At 37.3% G+C, this 25244-nt stretch overlaps 1 protein-coding gene across 5 annotated transcripts in view; it reads right to left on the bottom strand.

The window, feature by feature from the left end:
• Positions 1-25244, bottom strand: part of TPK1 (thiamin pyrophosphokinase 1) — a 301853-nt gene that overhangs the window by 145111 nt on the left and 131498 nt on the right. For 4 of the 5 annotated variants that reach the window (XM_083859788.1, XM_083859787.1, XM_083859785.1 and 1 more), the window contains one exon: positions 18239-18311. The exons of the other annotated variant lie outside the window; for it this stretch is intronic. In XM_083859788.1, coding sequence (XP_083715914.1) covers positions 18239-18311 — 73 coding nt within the window. The remainder of the gene's footprint in view (positions 1-18238; positions 18312-25244) is intronic. 5 annotated transcript variants of the gene reach the window in all.

Raw genomic sequence — 25244 nt, 5'->3', positions numbered from 1 at the left:
CAATGTGTGAATTGAATCTTAAGAAGCACTCAATGAGGCAAACAAATGGTAACAACACAGGGAAGACAGAGTGCTTGACGAGTCTTTGTAAACCTATTCACAAGCTCTCTTGCGTTGGAAGCCACAGCCTTCACTTGTACAAGTGAGGAAGAGGGGAGAGGCAGGGAATAAAATCTAAACATATGGGGTTTACAGGTACTGTTACACCATAAGTGATTACAAAAACATCATACATTTGACTCTTAAAGTGCAGGATAAGTGAAATCAATAAAGCAAAAGGGATGAGGGAAACAAAGTATTCAGAAACACATGGACATGGATCAATGAGTTAATAAATTAGCCTTGGAATATTAGGCAAAGGTGTTTTGCAAGGCATTTCTGATAAACTGAAATGCTAGTGAGAATCTGCAAAATCCCATATCCTTTAACTGTGCCATATCCCTAAACTTACACCATCCCTTCCTCTGTTACTGATTTTTCTTGGGCCATCCTCCTTCTATACAGAGATGCAAAACAGCACTGACAAGATTAAATCAAGCACCTGTTTTTAAATAAGCTATTAGTAACACTCAGGGGAGGCAGGGGGCAGGGAGCATACACACTGCCTGTTTGACTGTAATACAACGGTAGCTTTTCTTGCTCAGTTGTACACTTACAGAGATGGCTTTTCTGGATGAAAAATTAGCCACAGCAGATTTTATTACTTCCCATACTACAGAGCGATAAAAAGACTATTGGAATAATTTACATTATGCTATAATTACATATAGTAACCAATTGTCAAAGGCGTGGCAATGCTCTGGAAGTACTTTGAACTCTAAACACTCTGTATTTTACAGACAGCTGTTAAGAGTTTTCCTTCAATGATAATTCCAAGCCTGCCACTTATCACAGCATATGACAAGTGAAACCCAAGTGCACAAGCAGAGATCCCTCCATGACAGCTCTGTGAAGAGTTGTTCCAGAGACCTTTGTGTCATTCTCAGGGTTGAGAGCACCCTGAGTCATGCTGCAGAGGCATTCAGGTCAATCAGGATAAAGACATTCCAAGGGACACCTCACCAGGGTGGCCTCAAAGTTGGAAAAGAAGCCTCTGCTGGCAGCAGAGCATAGGAAGAAGAGGAGACAGAAGGAAAGACAAAGCATCGTAGTGTCTTTGAGGGAATTTAGCCAGAAGCATTGCAACCTGCAATTCAATCAGAAACCAGATACATCAGACTTAGTTCTGGAACCAGCATGGCAAGGAAACTTTATATTTGATTGGGCTGAAATAAAAATAAACAAAAGGTAAAAATCAATATTTCTATCCTTGTCCTTCTTATCCTCCTTGCAACTCTTTAAGAAAGTTCTGTCTTAGTTAAGGAAAACTAATTCCCACCTTTTGCACTGTGTTTCTATAGTTGAGAAAAGTTAACATCAATTAAAAATAGCATTAAAATATCAGTCACAACTACAGGCTTGTAACCCATTCCATAGCCACAAACTGGACATTTGATGTGGAAGCTGCTTGATAAAGAAGGACAAAAGAGAGTAGATAAAAATCTGCATCTGTTTACACCAAAGATGCATCTCCACTTAATTTTGAGTACAGTCCTCTCAGGATACTTATCCAGACTAATCAGATTAAGGGATCTGTGGACTGTCCTGTATGATGGATTGTCTGAATTTCTTACCCAACATTTGCATGAAATGTAGTGGCTGGTTTGTCTGGAGGTCAAACAGGAGATTTGATCTGAAATTTTGTTTGCACTTTTTGTAGTTAAAAGGCACAACTGTTTGAAGTTCCTCTGAAAAGAGCACATTCACTGCAGTAGTTGCTCACCAGGACTGGTACCTATAGCTAAATGAAAAGCAAACTTCACCCCTGTAAGTATGAAGATTCTTATTTTCCTTGAAAAATGTAGTGTTATGTCTTGCAATGCAGATATCAGCAGTTAGGAAAATGCAGGACAAATAATTAAAAATAAAAAAGTGTACAGTTTCAAATTGTCACTTTATTGAATATATAGAAAACAATGCCTAAGATCTGAATCTATGAATCAGACATATATTGATATAAAAAATTAGGACATACTGCTTTTCCCCTATTATTTTTAGCTTTTGCTGTACTCTTTAGAAATCACCAAGCGAATCATAAAACGGTTTGGGTTGGAAAGGACCTTTATGACCACCAAGTTCCAACTCCTCTGCAGGGACATCTTCCATTAGAGCAGGTTGCTCAAACTCTTGCCCAACCTGGCCTTTAACACTTTCAGGGATGGTGCATCCAGAACTTCCTCGGACAACCTATTCCGGTGCTTCATCACCTTCACAGAAAAGAATTTCTTCCCAATATCTAATCTAAACCTGCCCTCTTTAAAGCCATTTCTCTTGTCCTATCAATACATGCCCTTGTGAAACTCTCCCTCTGGAGATGAACTTTTTATTTTGGACTCTCAAGAGGCCTGTCTGATTTGGAGGAAAAAATCCTGGAACAGTATTAGTGGCAACAATCAACTCAATATGCCAATACTGAGGAAGGAATGTTGGTATCAAGATTTAAATTAGGCCCATTCTTACACCATATTTTTAAACAAGATTTAGTCTATCAATTGTCAAATTTACCAATGAAGTCATTAAAATGAAATACAAGCTCTTTCCACAACAGATGCTAATCACATCAGGTCACATTAAACTGGCTATTAAAAACATGCAGAAGAAAAATAACTCAATGATTGTAAAATCCAGTTTTGCTCCTAGACTATTTATTATTGCAGATTAAACAGATTTAAAAAGGAAGCAAACAAAACAATCACCTGTGCTGTTTATGTCTAATGATTACAACTTGAAAACCATATGCCTGGATTCTTTCTTCAGAGTCAAGCTGGTTTCATTGAGTTTACAGAAGCATCTAAACTGATAATCCAAAAAGGAAAACAAAAAATTATCTTCTAAAAGAAAAGTTTTTTCTCAGTAGGTACTCAGAATGAACTCAACTCAGAAAACAATTTTGTTATTATTCTTAAATGACACATTTAGCTTCCCAGAAAACTCTGTCTAAATATGCTTCTAGTCAGTTTATTAATTATATGCATCATTTTATTATTTTAGAAAATGATGAATGATGCTTCTCAGTGTTTGGAGTTTTTTGGGTTTTTTAAATCAAGCTGAGCTGCTTTCAGATGGAAATTGGAATCAAAATAAAATGCCACAACCACTATTTCCCATTTTTCAAAGCAGTTAAAGGTTTTAGTTAAAATCTAGGACAGGTAAATTTGTCTCATCAAATTTAATCCAGTGCCATTACTGGAAACATGTCTTGATAGGCTTCTCACAAACTTTCTAGCATCCATTTGAAATCACTTCTGCCCCAACTACAATCTGTGGATAATAGGACACATAATTTGCAGCCTGATTTTATTTGAATGGATCTAAAATGAAGACTTTTTAAAAAATCTTCTCCCTTGTGTTTTGCCCTTATATATTTATTTTACCTTTATTTCATTAGGCTAAACAATACAAGCTCTTCTAGCCTTTTCCCACAAACAGGCTGTTGAGCCTCCTGCTCATTTTAGCAGATATTTTTTGAGCTTGTTTCAGGCTCACATTCACGTGTTTTCAAGACAGGTTTTCAGGGATGTATGTGGTGTTCCCGGGATGGCATAAAACCTACAGTGGCCCTGAGAGAAATGCTGCTCCTGCCTGTGAAGCCTTCCTCCATCAGGGGATCACCCCTGCTCCTGCTGCTGTAATACTGTGAAATGACACATCTGCAGTGTCATTCAGACTGAATCTTCTCCCACATGTGCGATTGTGAGCCTGAGCTCTGTGTGATATGTGGATATTGATTCTCCCGACCCAGCTTTTCTGTTCAAAGTAGGTTGGTAACAGGAGGTTGAGCAGTTTTATTGTCCAGTGTATGGCTGGCACTTACTGATAACAGTGGTTTTCACTTCCTGTTAGCCAGTGTGCCTTTCCCCAACTTCCCCTCTTGTCCTTTTTCCCAAAGCTTTAGGTAGGTTTTGTTCTGCCATGGAGTTTTATCTTCAATAACCATGCTGCCCTTATGAGTCAGTTTGACTTCACCTTTCTACATTTTCTAAGTAACTAAAGTATCCATTACTACATGTGGAGCTGCCTGAAGAGAGCTCTAATTCACCTGTATTTTTGCTCATCATCCCTCCTCCTCTTCCATGCTTCACACTTCTTAGTTTCCTTTCGGAGTTCACATGCAGTCATTTGGAGTCTTCCTTGTCTTTTACTTTTTGCTTATAAACCAGTCCCAGGTAGAAGTTGTTAAGACAAAAGGGATGAAAATTTGCCTTCTCTTCGTTTAGTGCAAAAGCTCCTCTACGGATAGCCTTCTGTTTTCAATTTTGCAAGGCATTTTCCTTTCTAAATACAGTTACATAAGATTTATAAATAAACCCCCCAAAACTGAAGTACAGTACAAATCTCACAGACTTATTGCTCATCTCCACAGTTCACAAGTCAACTTCTGATTCTATCCAGAAATTACTTCGGTCTCCAAATGTACCAGAAATGTTTTACTGTCTACCAGAACAATAGTGAAAATACCACATAATCTCATTTCTTCAGAGACTGCATGATGAAATATTATCTGCCATCCACCAATCAGGTATACCTGGGTTTTACCATTTAAATTGCATTTTTTTCTCTCATGCCCAAAAACTTGAGTACAAACCAGCTGATCTTATTTTTAGTTCATCATATACATACAAAGTAATTTCATATTAACCTTTTTTTCTTTTTAATAATGCAATATTTCTATTTAATCCTTGCCTGCCACTTCACTGTATTTCTAGTAAAGATGTAAAAATCTATCTGCATAGCAATAATAATTGCCTTAGTACTTCTATTTTGCTGCCAAGTTTCTTGTACAATAGTCAACAAAGCATTTTAGTTACTCCTTGCTGACTTCATCCAATTTTCTAGCTGGGTCATATGTGTTGACCACCACTCCAATCCACATATTACTGTACTTCCCTCTGTTCCATGTTCTAGCCCCCAATTTGTGTCCTTACCCTTTACTAAATAAAGCAATTTTATATCCTACAGAGACATAAATACACTACAGAGACACAAATATGCTTATCTAACCACATTTTGCATTTAAAAATTTACTGATTTACTGGTTGAATGCAGGAGCTAGAGAAAATGTTGATCACTTCTCATCACCAAGGCTTTCTGTACTTTATCATCACATAACTCATTTTTATTCATACATTAAAAGAAAAAATAAACCATTTTACCTTTTTTTTTCAAATCTAAGCATTGAACTGAAGTTAAATGACTACAATAAGATAATAATAATAATAATAATAATAGTAGTAATATCTGACTGTACAGTAAGCCCCTATCAAAAGCTTCTTTAGCTTACTGGAGATTCAAACGCTGAGCTAGTAAGATGGCCAGTTCTGGCTGTTCTCCTTACCTTTCAGCAGTTTATATTTTAAAAAGCTTTTTTATTTACTTTGTGTGATTTTAAACCAAACTGAGACACTTATTAAGAAAGTGCCACAGTATTAATTTCAATTAGGTCTACTTTTCAAGAGAAATGTATGAATTTAAATAAAAATTGAAATTTGAAATAAAAAGCCTGGGGTTTTATCTTTCAAATCAGGTTTGTTGTTTTAAATTTGTGATAGTGATACAAAAGGTAGTTGCTAAATATTTATTAACTACTGAAAAGTAGGTAGATGGCACTGTATGTTTCTAAATCAGATACTCACACAAGTGTCTGACAAGCAGACTTCAGCAACTGTCTTATCTGCCAACACAGTAACTGGAAGAGACCTCCTGTCTCATTATACTTGCTGCCTGCAGTCCTACTTAACTACATCCTAAACACCCTTCCACTGAATCATCAAAGACCACAGTTGGGCTCCCTACACTCAGGCACATAATTTGGGGTAGAAATGTCTGGGATTTCATAGCCTCATCAATATAATACTCAAGGATGGGAGACATTTAGAAAGCATGTCTGTGTACTGCACCGCTCATTACTACATAAATACATTCAATGAATGCATTTTTGAAAGTGGAATTTCAAAGTCTGGCTCTCCTGTCATGTTTTAATTCATATTTTTTTGTCCAACTATAATGCTCTTTTTATTCATACCTCAGACAAACTCTCAGCAAGAGGGCTCAGGAGCCATTATTTTAGATTAGTAAATCACTGGAAGTATTGAGGAAAAAAAAGATAGGAGAGTGGGATGGTTTGTAGTGAAAAGAAATAGTTGATCTATTAACAGATAATAGGATTGGAAGGCATTGGACTTTATAGTATCTTTTGTTCAATTTCTTTAAAAGTGAATTTAACTAAAGGAGAGGCAGTGTAAACATCAGTTATATGATATGGGCACAGCTCATCTTTACAAAATTTCCCAGAATTTATCAAACCATATCAGATTTACCCTAACTCTTCAAAACATCTTGAGTTTGCCACTAAAAGTACATCACATAAGTGATAAATAGTGCTCCCTAAGGGACCTTGAACTTTTCATACTATTTCATTCTCAAATCTAACCAGTCCACCACACTTTCCTCCTGCTACAGGGAGTTCTGAGTTATCCCAAAGCATCTATAAGCTGTCAACCCACACATATTTTTCACACTATATAGAACCAAGTTCAAGAAGAACTTGTCAAAAAATGTCAAATGCAATTATTCTCTCTTTCTCATATCACTTTGATTCTCTACCTATGAATGTGCTCAAACATGAGGTCTGCAAAGCATTCAGACATAGCACTGACACATCAAACCATTACACGGGGCTATCCAGTATTCTGTACAGGACACAACCACTGGAGAATCACTGACTTTCACTCAGCACAGTGTAATCTATTTCCCTGTACAAAATCCTGAAAGCCTAGCCATTTGTCATAAATCTGTCTGAAATAATTTCTCCTAAATCAGATGAAAATTTATCAATTACCTCCTTTTATTAACTCCAAGAGATGAACTAAGATCTTAGCATGGCTTTTGGCCTTCTCTCTGCATATGGCTGGCTAGGGGAGGACCCATCCTGAAAATCCTGTCACAATCAGAGAACTGGCATTGACTTGGATGGGAACAGCACCTCACACCAGGACTCTGCTGCGTGGCATTACACTTTATTTGGAAGCCTGATACTAAGGACTACAATCAACACTTCATCACAAACTGCACTCAATTGGAACAAACCAATTATTTTGGATGAAAAAGTGTTCGGATAGACTTTCCAGTGAAGCAAGAAGGTTGTTTAGCATTTAAAGCACTGAAATTCTGAAGGTTCACAGCTAGAATGGTGCTCTTCTACAGACAGGGAGCAAAGCAGAAAAAAACTGAGTCTGGCCACAATCAGCTATTTGCATTTCAGGGCATGTGAAAATCCATAGAAATGGTAAAATCGGAAGGGAAGGCTGTCTCTTTTGGCTGGACTGTTTCTAACTGTTCCTGGATTGTGGGAATGGCTCTTTGGCAGTCACTGTGTGCAGCCCAGGGCTGCAAACCACAGCCAGGGCAGTCCAATGAGGATGTCACAAGCATATAGAAACTCAGTAAAGGAAAGGCATGTGCTTGAATCCATAACTGCCTGGGGAGAGGAGTTGGCTTGTCCACACAGTGAACAAATTACAAAAAGTATTTGAAAACTTCTCCCCATCCCTGTCCAAGATCAAGCCAAACATATTTTTAAGTTGGAATATGTGTGAATTGATTCCACTGTTGTTGAGAAAAATGTCCCCTGCAACACCCTGCCCATCAGACCACACCACACTTGCTCAAGGTCAGGTGGGATGAGAGCCTCTTTTGGAATCTCAGTGGAGTCTTAAGAAGGAAAAACACTAAAGGAGTGTCAGACCTCCTCAATCCTCTCTCATGTTTTATCTTACGAGTGGGAGAATATAACCGAAGTTGGGCTGTGGTATTCATGGTTTCCTCCTCCCATATGGCCCGTTTCCAGCCTGGGATGAGCTCAAGATATCAAGAATATAACCTTATTGAGGAAAACATTTTGTTGAATAATTCTAGAGACCTTCCCCACATTCAGCTGTGAAAGCTGTTGGTGCCAGAACACAAATGCATTTCTTCAGGTATTCATGAGTACATTCATTTGCTCCAAAGAATCTGCAAAAAATTACAAGATATAGAACATGCTCTGAGGCTTTAGTGTGCTCCACTACTGTAACTGTTAATATTTCCACTAGGAAATGTATCCTAAAATCCCAAAGACTGTTAATTGGTCAATTGATTCTGATAATGTTAATAAGCAACTTTGGGTGAGTTGACTGTTCCTTACTTGAAGGGTTATTATCAATTAACTGCAAAGTAAATGCTTACTGAGTTAGTTGATTCAATTGGGTTAATGATTGTTTGGACAAATTATGTATTACAACAGGACCTACTGCAGAATTTGGACAAAATTGTCTTAACACCTGTAAATTTACTGTAAATACATTCAAACTTTCATTGTAGTTTGTTACATTTTTAGCTCCTTGTAGGATTTTCTATTCTTCACAGATGACTCTCCCATAAAAGCTTAGTCAAGGATGGAATAAACGTATTTAAAGTCCTATTTTAACTTCAAACAAAAAGATAAAAAAAACAAAAACCAAGGGAAAACACCAAAACCAACTCTACACTCCTTCCTAATAAACTAAAAATCTTACTTTTAGATTTAAAAATATGGTGTTCATATGTGTGTGCTTATTTTATCTCAGTCACTTCTTCACAACTGCAAAAAAGTGACAGCAGATTTAATTTGCTGATGTATCTGGGAAATTTTTCTATTTCTATCCAGTTCTCCTTCCTGCTCTCTGCTCCTACCTTTATTTTTCCCTCTTAAAATGCTTACCTTCTCCTAACTTTTTAAAGAGTCTGTGCTTTTATCCTCGGTTTTCATTCCTCATTTTCCTCTCCCCAACATTTCATTTTTCTCTCTTAACTCATGTCATCACATAGGAGACTGTTTCCATTTCTAATTATAACTCAAAATCTATTTTACTTATGGACGTTTTTATCATCTCAGCTTCTTCAACTGAAGGGAATCCAACAGCACACCAGAATGCAAACTATCTCAGTCTAAGACTGGCCAAATTTCAGCTGATTTTCCTGCACGTCAGCTTATCAAAGCTTCATCCACGACCTGTTTGCTGGACTCTGCTGAGCACTCAAGGAAAACAAAAAACTGAAACAGAAAAACAGAGCTTCAAATGAGTTTGCTGATGACAGGGAAAACAGCAAGGGTCCAAAAGTATATTACAGTCAGAAAAATAAAAGGAGAAAGTACCATGAAAGGTAAGTATAACAAATACTCCAATTTGCAGAAATTTCCCTGCCCAACTGCAATTAAAGCTGTCAGAACTAGACTTCTTTCATTCCCCTCCACCCCCTGTAATGGTATTTCTCTGCCACTAATATCTTCTTTCAAAAATTACATCTTAATGAAGTTTCTTCCTGGTATATCTGAATGTAACTTTTACCATCTTGCACTGAGTGCAGCTATAAAACCAGACATTGTATTTTGCATGTTTTTGACCAACTCAAAACTCAATTACTAAAAAATAATTATTTGTGCTCCAGAAGGCACACTTGAATTTTCCTGTTGGACTCTACCACTGTCTTGGTTTATAAATAACCTTACACTTCCACAGCTTGATGAACTAACACAGGCAAGTGAAAATTTGGCAGCTTTAGCTCATTCTTTGTCTCACTGTAAAGCTACAAAGCATTTAACTTCTCTACTTGGACAATACACATAATTTTCTCTCTTTTCCATTTGGTGGCTGGTAGAGCACTCATTTATCTCATTTATAACAGAACAAATCCAACCTTATTCCATCTAGACTGTCATTCTTGAGGTTTTGTAACTGTGTTTCTGTATGTGAAGTATAAGCACAACAAGGGCGACTTTATGGAAAGTTAAGACATGCCACCCCTGGGTCATGTGTCCTTATTTATTGTGCTTTTTAAAGTTCGTAGTTGTGCCAAAAATGAAGAAGAAAAGGTGATGGTGGCCTTGGTGAATCTGCCTCTGGAGTCTGGAGGTGAGGGAGAATGATCCTGGGCAGCACACATACTCCTGTTAAAGCAAGGCAACTCCCCAACACACTCACTACACGTCCCTCAAAGCATGTCAGAAGCATTCCTCCTCCTCCTCCAGCCCACCCACAAACTTTCCTACTTCAAAATGAGCAACAGACTGCATCTTTTCACTCTGCTTCTGAAATGAGAGCTGACTGCTCTTTGACAAGATGCACAATGGAATCATTTGCACAGGCTGACAAGCTGCTTCTTAAAATACTTAAGAATTGTAACGTCAGGATTTTAGGGAACTCTTTTCTCAGTTAATAATCATGTTTGAGTACCTGTTTCTGGCCAGACTTGTGCTTTTGCTGGCTCGTGAGCTGCCACACAACAGAATCAAGCCTATAAATCCTACAGAACACTTGGGCTGAACTTGAGCTTGCAGCAACATTTGATGAGCCATGAGGTTGTGGGTTCTGCAGCTTTGCTGGAGTCTGTTCTAATTAGGAGTCCATAGGCAAAGGCACTGAGCCCTGTGCTCTGGGAACAATTATCTCTTAAATTCTAAAAAAAAAAAAAAAAAAAAAAAAAGGATCTATTTCCCATTTACATCTGAAATGGCCTATAATTTGAGTCTTCAGCCTCGAATACCATATCAAAGTTGTCTCTTTTGTGTGAAGAGGCTTAATGACAAAATAACAGTTCAATTTCCTTCTCCAGATTAAGCTGTCATTGTTTAAAATACTTTTTTTTGTTCCTTGCACTGGAAATGAAGTTAATTCACCGCATTTTTATTTTTTGAACTTTTCTGTTGTTTTCTCCATCACAGTCTGACAGATCAGAGTAATGGCTTCTTTCAGAGATTAACACCAGATTAAATTTTTTAAAACTCTTGAAAGTAACTCAAATGTCTAATGCAATATAGATTCTACCCTTTCCCTTCCTCGGGCCATAACCAATGGAAGAGAGAAATAAATCTTATACTGCAACATGATATTAAACTGAAATTGGATGCAAGACTAAAATACCACTACCATCATTTTTGTTATATGGCGCACTGTTTTCTTGCATATTCTCCTGTCAAGCAGTTGAGCTTCAGCTAAAGCACTTGCAAGAAGAAAGCAAGGAACTCGTAATGTGAAAATTGTCATTTCAAACATAAGCAAAAGAAAGACAAACCATCTCTAATAAAAGTTTGATCTCTTAATTTCTATATACTGTCTCCAAAAGCTAAATTACAAGCTGCAAAATACTGCAAAGGAAAATAGAGTAATACTTTTTTTAAGGCATGAGATTTTGGCCAAATTCAATTCTCAAACCTCTAAGGTAAATTAGGGACTGACTCAGGCTCTAATAAACATATATAGTACCTCTCAACGACCTCAAAATTCTCAGAATCTCAATGATATTACATTGATCTTACAATAGAAGTAGGACTTAGCTGTTTCTTCAGCTTTAAAAGGAGTGACATGCAACTCAGATATAAAGAACACACATGGAAAGATGCAGGCCTGCATAACTGAATTTTTGTGACTTCCCTGTCCCCTACTCCCAAATCCCATCTTCATTTAAACAGATACAGATTTTTGTAAGCTGCTACCTTTGTGAAAGCATAAAGAGTGATCTAGAACTGGACAGAGGTGTGTTTTTTTTTGGTTTTTTTTTTTTTTTTTTTTTTTTTTTTTTTTTTTGTTTTGTTTTTTTTTTGTTTTTTTTTTTTTTGTTTTGTTTTGTTTTGTTTTTTTGTTTTGTTTTTTTTTTTTGTGTGTGTTTTTGTTTTTGTTTTTGTTTGTTTTTGTTTGTTTGTTTGGTTGGTTGGTTGGTTTTTTTTTATTTTTAAAGACACATAAAGAACAGCACAGTGCAAGCTCAGAGTCCTGAAATCCTCTGCCATAAGAAAAATTCTTTTCAACAGAACCTTCCAGACATTTTATATATATTAACTCAGCAGGACTTAAAACATCTATGCAGGCTGTACATAGTTTTAGGCTGTAAATTTGATGGTATATGCCATGTTTCAGTGGCTTAGTTATGCACACACCCCTACATACCTATGGAAATGCCAGTCACTAGGCACAGTCATTCCAAAACAAGCAGAACAGCACTGAAATGGTGGTTGATGCATATTTATTCACTCTTTATCACAACACAAGAATTCAGGAGACTCAAATATAACTATAAAAAAGAAAAGCTCAAAGCCAAAAAAACATTCAAAAGATAGATCTTTCTTAACTGTTAATAAACTAGGGAACACATTCCCAAGGGTTGGGGTTTTTTGTTTGTTTTTTTTTTTTTTGTGGGGTTTGTTTGTTTTCAAGTGGATACTTGCATTCTCATCAATGTAGTTTGAAGAAAAAGGAGTAGACTAATTTTGGGCAAAATTAAATCAATCTATGAAGCTATTAAACACAAAGACACCACCTCTGACATAGGAAATCTTTAAGCAATACATTAGAGGGTGATGAAAAAGTGTATCAAAGAAGCCCCACTGTGCATACTTTTGCTTTCAGCTGTATTCTGTTCTGGCCCAGCTGAATGAACCTTTGATCTGACCTAGTGTGACTGTCATGTTCACCTTTACAAAAGTGCCACCAAGCACAGAATCTCTTACAAATTTGTGACATATCTGGAACAATGAGATACTGTAAGTTTCATTTAGCATGAATAAGAAATCCACATAACCAGATTCACCTAGACAAGTCACCTGGAAACACAATCTTGACAAGACCTCTGACATACTATTCAAGGATGGAACCATTTGTGAAAGCTCCTGTTGAATAATTACATGACTAAGGCATATAGAAATCTTCCAGTATGAAATCCTAAATTGCATATACAGTCATATACAGTTTGAACTATTAATAGCAGGACCATATCAGATTTATAAATAGTTTTGGCTTGATGAACCTCTCTTTATATTAAGACACAAAGGCTCTTTCAATAAATGTACATCAGTAGAAAAAAACTACAACTTGGATCTAAATCCAGGTGGCACTAGGCACCCTCAACACATCAGAAGCAGAGCTGAGTTAGTCATAGCACATTTTATACTTGTCAAAGATGTCATCTGCAGAACATATTAACCAAGGGATTACTTGGAAGCTTAAGTAGTGAATGTCAGGCAGAAGTAGCCAGTCCAACAGCAAGACTGAATTGTTTCAGATCCACTTGTACAATTTTTAGAGTTCCTTCTGAAACCTTAAAACATTTCACAAAGAAATCAGGCCCCAAAATGAACCATGTTTTTCTTAGAAAACTGTTCAGTCTAACAAGAATGCTGTAAATGAGTCAAGCATTTTAATATCTGAAGTCTTACCCTATATTAAAAATTAGTACTAGAAAAAAATGTAATGTTCAGGAATAAAAGATAAATCAAAATAGTCACATAAAAACATAATGGTTTTCTTTGTTTTAAATTATAGTAATATAACTGAGACCAATCAATTAATACTGTAATTTCATAAAATTATTAAAAAGTTTGGCCTTGGAAAGCAAGCAGGGAACATGGCCCAAAACATGCAGCTTATCCAGAAAGTGTAGAAGTTAGAGAGAAATAAAAGCACTACATCAGCATTACCAATACATTTTGTAAATCTAATTACAGGTGCATCATCATAGAACTAAAATACAATACCCACACTCTACCTATTAAACCTTTTTACAGCCCTGATAACCATTAGCCCTGGAAATGAAAATAGGAAAGAGAAAGTGCTACAGCTGCAGAATTATCTGCAAAAATAAGCAGCTCTACTTAAGAAAAAAGAACAGGAAAAGAACTGGATTTGTAAATAAGTTCACAGCATTTAATTACTGATCTGAAGTAGAGCCTACTAAGTCTACAGCAGCACATTCAAGGCACATGGAGTTTGCTTGGTGGGAAAGCCAAAACGGATTTTTAATAAATAACATAGCCTGGATTTCCAAGGTCATTGTATTCAACCTTCTGCTTCTAGGCGTAAGTACAGATTTGGTGTAATTTTAGATAATGTCTTTGGACTTAAGACTTCAGAATCAGAACCTTGTTTGAGGCATAACAATACAAATGGCTGCTTTAACTTCAAAGCAATGTTTAAAAGGTTTCAATAATAGAAACATTCAGCTAAAGCAAGAAAAGGATGAAACTGCAATGACAGAAATATCACCACAAATCCTCCCTGCTTTGTGCAGTGTCATTTTCCAATGCACTTCAGACTGCACAGAGAAAGAATGCCAGTGCATCTATTATGGGATCACATGAACATGCATATTTATCATGAAAGTACAAAGCCTCTTCTCAATTTCTATTTCAACAATGACAGAAAATACACAGAATAAAGAATACTAAATTGCTATTCTTTATCCTTCATTTATAGTGCAATATGATTTTAAAAATAAATTTTAAACATGACATTTCGTTTTCAGTTGTGGCACAGTTTTTAACACTATTTAATAAATGGGGAAAATAATCTCTAATATTTTAACAAATTTTAATAAAAGACTACAAGTACAGCCTTGACAAGGCAATGAGGCAGAACCAAGACCACAGAAAATAATAAGTAAAGCTGAATAACCTCTGACATGTTTACTTATTCTCTCCCAAAAGGAATGCCTAACTCCTCACTTACACATCCCACTCAGAAGTCTGTTACACAGTTACTTTCCAAACCAGAACTTTTGCTTTTAGATCTCTTCACAATGGGCTACTGCACCTAACAGAGATAAAATGGATTTATTTGCTTTATACTTATGAACTTGATTTAAATAAAGTTCCCCAATACAATAGTGATTGTCCTTCTAAAGGGAAAATGGAAACACTTGTCTTGTAATCCCTGCCCAAACAAAAACACCAGAGCAACTGGCTTAAATATATCTCATTCAGTAAAACCCCTTGGCTTTGGGAATCTGTATGTCATGTCATCTTGTAGTGACAAAAATCTTCTTGCTTTCATCACTTAAATGAGGTAGAAAACCTTCTGAGGCTAGGAGCAACATCCTGGCTGGTGAAGCTGGTGTGATGAAGAGTCAGGCTGTTGCTGTGCTGTGGTGATGATGATACAACTGTATAGACAATGCTTCCACCACCATAGTTGCATGCCCTGAGTTTAATACACCTCACTACTTACTTTGACACAAACACTTGCATATGATTATGTTTTATAGCTCAATAATAAACATCCATAAGCTTTACTATGAAAAAATAACTCTTCTTAAGCAGTGCCACGGTATCTTCAGCTAGGTAAAAAATGTCACAATGCAATTAACTTCTGCCAATATAGGTAGGTTTTATAAAATGATAAAAACAATAGATAAAAGAGAATACTTGAAACAATACAGTAATATTATCTAATGATAGTGGCTTACCTTGTCTCTGGGTGTAATCTACATGAGAGTAAGGAAGGATGCTATGGGAAGCAACCCTAATTGGCAACAGGATGCTTCCCTAAAGTCAATGGTGCTATACTGATCTACTCACCTGAAGTCTCCCACAGCCTGTTTTAAGCAGCCCTAATATATTTTGGGTCATGAATACATACAGAATTTCCAAAGACAGTGACTTTGGAAATTGTCTGGACTAGAGAGGATGCTTTAATAAACAAGATGCTTTACAAAAGAAAAAATATACACCTCTCTCCAGTTTCTGTGTTTTATTACATTTTTTGCTCAAGATCTCCTTAGACACTTCACCCATGTTTACTATTCTCATTTTCTGATTATGAGAAGTTAATTTAAAAATGAAAAAAAATATTTTTCCTACCATGTACACCCAAAGCTAAAATTCTGAAGTCTATCTGCGTTTTCCTCACTCTTGTATGAAGACCCCAGGCAAGGATTCTGTAGGCTAGATGATGCTGCTCATTACACCTTTAAAATCCTGATGAATTACTTCTTCCTTTACAGCCTATCAGCTCAGTCCTTGCACAGATCTATTAACTCTGTATGAACCAGACTGATTTACTATGTGTTCATAGAGAAGATGTAAACTGTGCATCACCAGTAAGATGCAACTAAGCTGACAAAAAGGATGCTATGGCCAGAAAAGTAATCCCTGTGAAAAAGGGTAATACCTACTGCGTTCTTCCATCTCCCATCTCTCTGTTGAATGATCCTTGACTTGCATTCTTTGGTAGGATTTACCTACCTACCAGCATGCTGTTCATACAAGCCATAATTGCATAATCATAGAATGGTTCAGGTTGGATGAGACACTAAAGAACATCAAGTTCCAACCCTCTGCCATGGGCAGGGACACCTCCCACTAGGTCAGGTTGCTCAGACCCCTATCCAACCTGGCCTTGAACACTGCCAGGGGTGGGGCAACCACAACTGCCCTTGGCAACCTGTTCCAGTGTCTCACCACCCCCACAGTAAAGAAATTCTTCCTAATATCTAATCTAAACCTACTATCAATTTGAAGCCATTCTCACTACTCCTGTCACTCTATAATATTGTAAGAACTCTCCATCTTTCTTTTAGGCTCCTTTCAGGTACTGGAAGGTTGTGATTAGGTCACTCCGAAGCCTTCCATTTTCCATCCTGAATGATTCCAATTCTCTCAGCCTTTCCTCATCTCCTGATCCCTTCACCCCACTAATTATCTTGGTGTCCTCCTCTGGACTCACTCCAGCAGGTCCATCTTGGGGACCCCAGAGCTGGATGCAGTACTGCAGGAGGGGTCTCACCAGAGAGGAGCAGAGGGACAGAATCCCCTCCCTTGCCCTGCTGGCCACGCTTTGGAGGCAGCCCAGGACACCTTTGTCTCTCTGGGCTGTGAGTGCACATGGCTGGGTCATGTCCAGCCTCTCATGCACCAGCAGCTCCAGGTCCTTTTCCCCAAGGCTGCTCTCGATCTGTTCATCCCCCAGCCTGTGCTGATACTGGGAGCTGTCCATGTCCATGCCAAAGCAAGTAGTGCATTTGCAGTTTCCCTTTTTACAGACTCACAGAATCACAGAAGAGGCTGAGTTGGAAGGGATCCACAAGGATCAGTGAGTCCAACTCCCATCCCTGCACAGCAACATCCCCAAGAGTCACACCAAGTGCCTAAGAGTGTTGCCCAAATACTTCTTGAATTCATTTATTCACAGATCATGAATGTTCAGTCTGTAGTGAATAGTATTAATCCAAAGCTTTATATTTTATTTTATTTACACTTCTCAAGCTGTAATTTAAGGATTCCTGAGCATTTTTCTTGAGTGGCTCTCCTAAAGATGAACAGCCACCACACATTTCTCCATTCTAAAAAAATGGGGTAGAATATGGAAATAAAACCCCACAGTGCCCAAAGACTAAAATCACACTCTACACACTCCTCCAGCCCTCCCCTCACAGTTTGAAACCTTTTGTTCTAACCATTTGATCCCAAGTCCATCAGGGAAGATTTTAGGCAAATTTCATTCTTATACATGAATTAGCAGCAGACTAAGTTGACTACCTCAGAAGGATCAAACACTTACTCCTCTGGCAAGTGCAGCCAGCTGCAAAGGTAAGTTGGCCTGTCAGGGCAAACTCTGAATTTGCAGATGCCTGCTATTCAAGATGCCAGGGTAAAGAACTGTGCTCATCACAAAAGCCTAAACAAGTAGGCAGGTGAAGTGTTAAATACCAAAGAGTCAGGTAAAGGCAGACTTGAACCCTAAGACCTGAGAAAATTGAGTTTATATTTATGCTGCTCACTGGAAATAAACTAACACAGGCAGGAATTTATCCAATAACTCATTAAGGAGGGTACTCCACCCATGTAGCAGTTGACTGTAACTCAATGCTTCAGTGGGTGAGGAGAGAGACAGATTTTTCCATCTGCAGCTTTCCTCTGAAAAGGTAAAGTCATATCCTAGAAATAGCACACCAAGAAACTCTCTCTAGAAAGTATGTGGGTACCCACCAGGTGGGAATCACGGTAAGTTCATCTTTATTTCTCTGTATCTCACCATGCAAAAGAAGTCACAGATTTTTCAGGAAGTTTTATCCTAGTTTCTATATGCTGTAATCTTTACCAATATATTATTCTATTTCATCACCTGATACTATGAAAATTCACCCTGCGCAGGATTCAGGCAGTACCGCACCTCCTCTGTTTGTTTTAAGCATTGGTACAGTGCCCCAAAACACAACTTCTCAGCTTCTCAGGTGTTTAAAACTGAAGCCTCAGAGGAAGAAATGAAGCCAGAATTACTTCATCACCAAGGGGAGCACTAATGGTTTGGACCTTACAATGCTCTATCACACAAAAACTCAAAGGGATTTAATTTACCTTGACCTTGTAGTACTCCTTGACTTCAGGCCGAATGGAATCAAAATCACCACTGATGTAATCAGGCAAGAAGCTGAAAGGAAAGCAATGAGCAGTGAAATGAAAAATTAATCCATCTTACTATATTTAATATTTATTTTCTCAAGAGAACTAAGGGGTACAAGCATTAATCTTCTAAAAGGAATATGAGTTCCTTAAAAGCATGTTAAAACAAGCTGACGTGAGGTGATACAAAAGAAGGTAACAAATGAAATCTAAAACTGGTAGGTCTATTGTCCCTTTGCTGAGGGAGCTGCACATTGCTTAGATGCTTATTTATCTCTCCAGGTTGGTAAGACTTGCATTTGCCTGGTCCTAGAAAGACAACTTTCGAGTTTCTTTCAAATGTATCATTCAGTCAGCAAAGTGTTTGAAATATCATATCTGAGTGCTGTACATCAAGCCTCAGAGGATATCATTTGTCAGAAGATGATGATGCTGCTTCTTGGACAGCTGGTATGCCATAAATGTTTCAAGGATTTGTATTTTAGTTGTTAGTGATGTCATCTCGTTTCCACTCTTCCTGATTATTAAAAATACTCCCAAAATATGGAAGCCAAATGCTCAGTGAGTTTTAACTCACATGAACTTAATTTCAACTCCTAACCATCATTCATACAGTAATATCACTGCAAAGTACATGGAAAAAATTCTGTGATGTTTATCTTATCTTGCCACACATAGTCTTTAACTGAAAAATGTTTAAAAATATTTATTGTATAAATTCATATCAAATTCATAATGAAGCATCCACTGTCCTATAGCAAGAATAGTGTAAGAATACTTCTGAAAAAACCCACAATGCCCCCCCAAACACTCAACACAGCTTTCCATCTGGCACTCCTTGTGTTTTAAGAAGCAGCTGACAGGTGAGAGAGTGTTTCCACTGTTTCACAAGATAAAGTTACACTGAGCTTTGAAAGTAAAGCTGTGATTTTAGTTACCATACTTTACAAGGGGGATGAGAGTTCATCAGCAAATTAGTTTCCAGCTTAAACTGTGTTACAAGGAATTAAGCAGAGTATACTGGGACATATTTTTTCTGCCACACGATTTTAGAAGAAAGCTGCAGTGTCTAGAAACTCCTCATCCCAGTAAAACTTATAAAAATCCCATATTCTGTGTCCATGTAAAGATTTCAAATGAGAGGTGTGGTCAGTGGCCACCGTTTTCTTTGAAAACTGAAAGCTGCTCCAGCAGAAGTTGGTAAGTACGATTGCTGTGAGTTGAGTGCAATTTACAGCATATCAAATTCCCTGCTCTCTACTATTACTAAGGTTGTTATAAAAGGATATGTTCTAAAAATAATCCCTCCAGAAGAGATGGTCCCATACTCACTGCAGTGAGAAGGGCAGTCCCTGCTGCACTGGGTTTGACTGAGGACACAGGAATCAAGTAAGAGAAATGCAAATGTTTCAGTGCTCTGTTTCATATGCCTCCACCAAGTATGGTTCAAAAATACTCAGAAAATTAGGTTTGCTCTTTCATTGTAAAGACTGACCCTTCCAATGTACAAAAAATACCACACTTTCAAAAGTTAAAATTTAAATAAATGGTTTTTACCTTTCCATGAATTTCCTAATGAAATATTTACTGACTACAACAAGCCTAAAAACCTGCAGGTATTCTCTTTCAATCTGCTATTTTATAATTACTTTTAATGGCTCTGTTTCAATCAGGAAGAAATAAACACACTCTAGGCATTCAGGTGGCCCTGAATGCAAGCTCTGGAGGTGTTCCAGCGGGTTGGGCAGGAAGAACAGCAGCCAGTTGTCATGGAAAGCCAGCTTGGTATGACATAGACATCCACTGTGATGAAAAAGCTGTTTATCTTATTGAAATGCTGTATATAAATCCAAAAGTGTATTTTTTTTCCCTACAGCAGCTACAAATCACAGTGCTTTTAAATAATCAACTATTTCTCCTGAATGTTTCAAGAGACATAAATGGGAGAAGAATTAGCCAAAAAAAAAAGTTTCTTCTAAGAATCAAGTGCTCCTTTACAGCTTTTGTTCTCATTCAAAGTAAAACAATTTCCAATCAAAAAGCTAGTCTGAATTCATCCAAGCAGAAGGAACAGGTATTTCAGTTGCACCTCCCATGGGCTCTGTTGGGGTTCCTGGCTGTGCTTTCTGAACATGTGTCCTCTGCCACAAAGCTTTATGTCCATTTTCTACATACCCTCTCTAAATCATTCACTTGGAGCAACCACAAATCCAGAAGTGAGTGAAGGGAATAAGGAACTGTTGCTGGGAACTTCAAAATTTTGTGATGTCTGAGCCTCCCATTAATGATTGTCAAGACAAGAATACCTTCTTCTTGTCTCCTTCCCTTTTAGAAACACCAGAAACCAGGAAAGTTCAGAAAGTCATGCCAGATGAATTTTTAAAAAATTAGTAAATCTCAACTCCACTGTCTGCCTCACAGATGTGAAAAAATATGTCTGCTTTATCTTCAGAGGGAGGATGGCTGCTCTTTGTAGCTCATTGACTATGCATATCAAGAAAAGTAAAGCAACATTCAGTACAGAGTCAAAGACTACATTTGACACAGTCCTTTTTGAGTTCTGTGGAACAAATTGTCTGATCCAGGTGAGCAGATCTGAGTCAAGGCTCTTTCCAATCAACACAAGTGAACAAAATCCATTGTGAGAAGACTGACTAACCTCAGAGATAAGCACTGATCTAGAAATAGGGGAAATAGTTGAGAGAGAGGTACATGAAAAAAACCACAACTTCACACTAACTAAGTAACTCAAGAATACTTTGTAATAGTGGGTTTCACTTGTTTGCTTTCGTATAGTTTTGCATATGTATATTCATATAGTTTTGTATAGTTTTGTATTTACTTGTGAGTACAGACTCTAGTGCAGGAGAACAGGCTTGGAAGAATCACACATCAAGCTTACTTCTATTTGAGTGGAAGAAATTATGTCAGGAGAAAAGTAACAAGAAAGGCCTCTCCATAAAAGTTGAAAAAGTTGCCCTTATTTAAAGTACAAATTAAAACCAGGTATTATATTAGTCTAACCCATGTTTTCCTGCCCTCTGAACTCGAATTTATGAATAATTCTTATTCTGATGCATAACTGTATTGAAGATGACATATTTCAGTGACATATCTGACACACATCCTTTACTGAAGGAATTTAACTTTTTGCCCATGATGGCAAAATATGTCTTTAATTCCTAGTGCAATCTAAAATTTTAATTTCTAAACAGTCCAGATGATACAGTGTACTGCATTTCAGAGCCATACTTTATCAGTCTCATTAGCTATTAATTATCACTATGCATATAAGGTCATGACCAACTCAGCTGGCTTGATTCTCTGCTGCTTTATATTGACATTTATCAGGAGTGAGCCAAATCCTTAATCCTAATGGGACTGAAAGTATAAAATTCATGTGAGATCAGCCTAGTCTACCAGGACTTTTCTAGAGCTGTCAAGAAGCATAACACCAGGCACTTGGCAACAAAAAATCTTCAGAGGTTTGGGCCAACTGGAGTTTTTCTTACTCTTTTCAATCTCTTTGGGTTTTTCTGGATGTTGAGGGGTTTATTTTGTTTGGATTTAGGTTGTTGCTGTTTGGATTTGCCTTTTTCTTTTTCCTCATCAGGGTATTTTAGAATCATACTGCATCCATCTAAAATGGGTATGGAGTCAGGAGAGCCAGGATTACTTTCAGATAAGGACCTAAAGGCACTTCCATACCAGACTGCTTATTGTTTATCTACGTAACTTTTTAAAAAAATGAAAACCCCATAGTTTCCATATGAAACCTTTAGAAGTTTAGCTAGATTACAAAGAAAAAACAACACTATTTCTCACCAGTTTGGAGATAGACCCCACCTAGATGATTTATACAAATTGAATAAAGGCTGAATGTCAACTGGACCATTTTATGAACTCCCAGGATGCCAGGCTGGAAAGCAGGGAAAAAAAAAAAAAATAAAAAAAGAGTTTCTATCAAGTTTGACATACGTTTCCAGATATCCCAATAAATTTTTAGTCACCAGTAACGTAAAGCAGCAATTGATTCTTATCTTAGACAGATTACAAAATAAATAGAAGCTATTTAAACTCTGAGGTTCTTATGCTAAACAACCACAACTGTGTCTTTTGCCTTGAAGTAATAAATTTAACAGGCACAGCAATATTGTTTTTAAATATTCAACACTAATGAACAGTGTGTTAAATTTAAAACATCAGAATATTTGCTTCTTTATTCACACACTTCAAGAATTCAGTGTGAAGTGTTAAATATGCGTTTTCACACAGTTATGAAAAAGAAAAAAAAAACCAAACCCACAAAAACCCACACAAAACCATCACACTGTAGCAGTTTCTACTAAAAAATGCATGTTGCCTTCTTAAATAAAATGCTTGAGCATAACTGTTCAGCTCTATCATTAATTCAAAGTTACAGTTGCCTAGTACTATTGACTTTTTTGTGGTGCAGCTCCTTTAGCACATAATTGTATGCAATTAACCTTTTTTAAACGAATGTTAACATCAGAGACATGAGCATTTAAAGGTACTATCTGCATACCCTTTGATTCCTTCAGCTACAGCAGAGAAAATAATCCCATACAGACAAACTGTGGGTCCCCCAGCTATAACATCTGAGAGGACAGAGTGGGTTCCCTATGGGTTTTTTTCACTACTAAAGATAAATTTCAAAATGGGTGTCTTTTACCCTGGAGTAATAGGCACACACAAGCCACATCGCTGTGGAAAAAAAATCAGTGATGCCAAAATGCTGCAGACTGAACATGAAGCAAAGTCAACTCTGATTTTTGTAAGTATCTAGTACTTGGGAATACAGAAGATGAAACTGTCTAGCACTACTTACTGCAGGATAAGCATTAAAATCACAGTTTAACAAAAAAACCCCAACAAACTAAAATTCATGTTTCCAACTCTAGTTTGCTAACTGTTAAGGTGCACTTTCAGCTTGCTCTCCTGACATCTTGACAGGAAGAGTAAGTGAGGGGCTGTTCTCATCAGAAAGGTGTTAAGTCTATTTAAATTTGTCAAAAGTATGCTGTTATCTGCTGTGAAGATCAAAGTGCCTTTTTAACTCTCAGAGACATGTACATCAGAAGCAGGTGCCTTTTATATATTGTCTCAGAGCAGCATATTCAGATGCTCCAAGTAGCTGCACAGAGGTGAGTTCCTGGGTAAAGGAGAAATGTCAGATAGTGAGATACATTCAGAGTTAATGTCTATTCATACCTTTGATACCTTCATGCATTACCTGCAAGGTTACCACAAGAAAGGGTCACACCTGCAGCTCAGAAGCCCAACACTAAAATACCAATACAGTTAATGAATTCAAAGTGACCACAGAAAAAAATTTTGGTTTGATCGATCTTGAACAGATGCCACAAATAATTCCATAATTTATTAATATCATGAGCCTTTAAAAAACAGCTAAACCCCACCCCTTAGCTTGTCCACCCTCTACTTTCCAATCAAGTCTCTCTTGAAGACAGTAAGGTAACTTTTTCTGACTACATGGTTCCCATCACTGCTGTTTTGATTCCAAAGCCTCTCTTATAATTGTACAATGTTTGTAGTAGGGTGGCACTGACAATGATGTGCTAGTTCTGTATGAATTTGGAAAGAAAAAAACACATCGACAAAAAACCCCTAACTATTTCCCATGCCTTCTTCAAAGGCCTTAATAAACTCCAATGCTCATTATGCAATTGCTTACACAAAACAAATCCTGAACAGCATTTTGTACTCTACAATAAATCCAGATGTGATTTAATAAAACTTAAGGGGGAAAAAAAAGGGGGGGGAGGTACAATGCCAGCATTGTAAGCACCAATTTAACAAAGAAAGCAAGTATATCCATACATAAGGCAATACACAGATAACCTAAATTCTTTGCACAGACTGTTAGCATATCTGCATATTAGTCAGATAGTTACGTGGTTAAAACTACTTGGAATATTAGGCAACCTTGAAAAACAGCCTCCTTTTTCCTTACTTTTTAAAGAGCTTAGTGTTAAAGAGCATGCAAGTATTATTTCATTTGCAAACCCTACGATTTAAAGGAAAAGATAAAAGTGTATGAAGATATGAAGGCAATAATGCATTCATTTATGCTTGTCTGGTATGCAGTGTCACCTTGCAAATAATAAAAAGTATCTAAAATAAATTGAAGAACATATTACCTTCAGCTCAAACTGCTATGCAAAGCACACATCAGGGGGACATCTTCCACAGGGGAGAGCCAACTTTCTCCCATTATCATTATAAATCTGAAGAAGCTTACACCCTGCCTCAAAACCTTGTCCCTCAGTGACAAATATGGGAGTTAATGATAGCTACAACTGTTGCATTTTTGTTTTTAATAGTCAATAATTGAAACTTTTCTCCAGTTGCAATTGATATAGTATGAAATTAAGTCACGCTCTGAGATTTAAGAACTACTCACTTGTTTGCCATGGTGCTGAACATCCTCCTGTGTTCAGGTAAGTATACGTACTTAATGAAAAACTCAGTATGCTCAGAACAAGCAAATCCCAGGGACTGCTGCTAAGTACCTGTGTGTTTGTTTTTATTGTCATAGACTGAAGTATTTCTTAAAATAAAGGATAGCTGGTGGCAATATATGATCTTTGAGGAATTAAAGCTGAAGCTAGTCAGCACAGCTCAGCATTGCACAGGCTCAAGCACCTGTCTTGCTGTTGGATCCTTGGCAAAAGGAATTTAGAAAAAGGGAGCTGAGCTGTGAGTTTTCCTCCTTGCATAGGGCAGCATGGCTCAGGCCAGCACATTAACTCAGTGGCAGAAAACACTCCAGTGCTTCAGCACGAGTCACCCACAAGCACATGATTTTGAATGCTAGCAAAGCATAAATACTTGTCTGGAAATGCCAGACTCCATTCTTCTAGGACTCAAAGCAAGAGGAAAGCAGGGAGAAGATACTGCAGCCTCTGACAGGTGAGGG

The sequence above is a fragment of the Zosterops lateralis genome, assembly GCF_965231275.1.
Source record: "Zosterops lateralis genome assembly, chromosome: 1".
Classification (NCBI taxonomy): Eukaryota; Metazoa; Chordata; class Aves; order Passeriformes; family Zosteropidae; genus Zosterops; species Zosterops lateralis.
The sequence above is the reverse complement of the archived record's forward strand: the minus strand, read 5'-3'. Positions and strand labels throughout refer to the sequence as shown.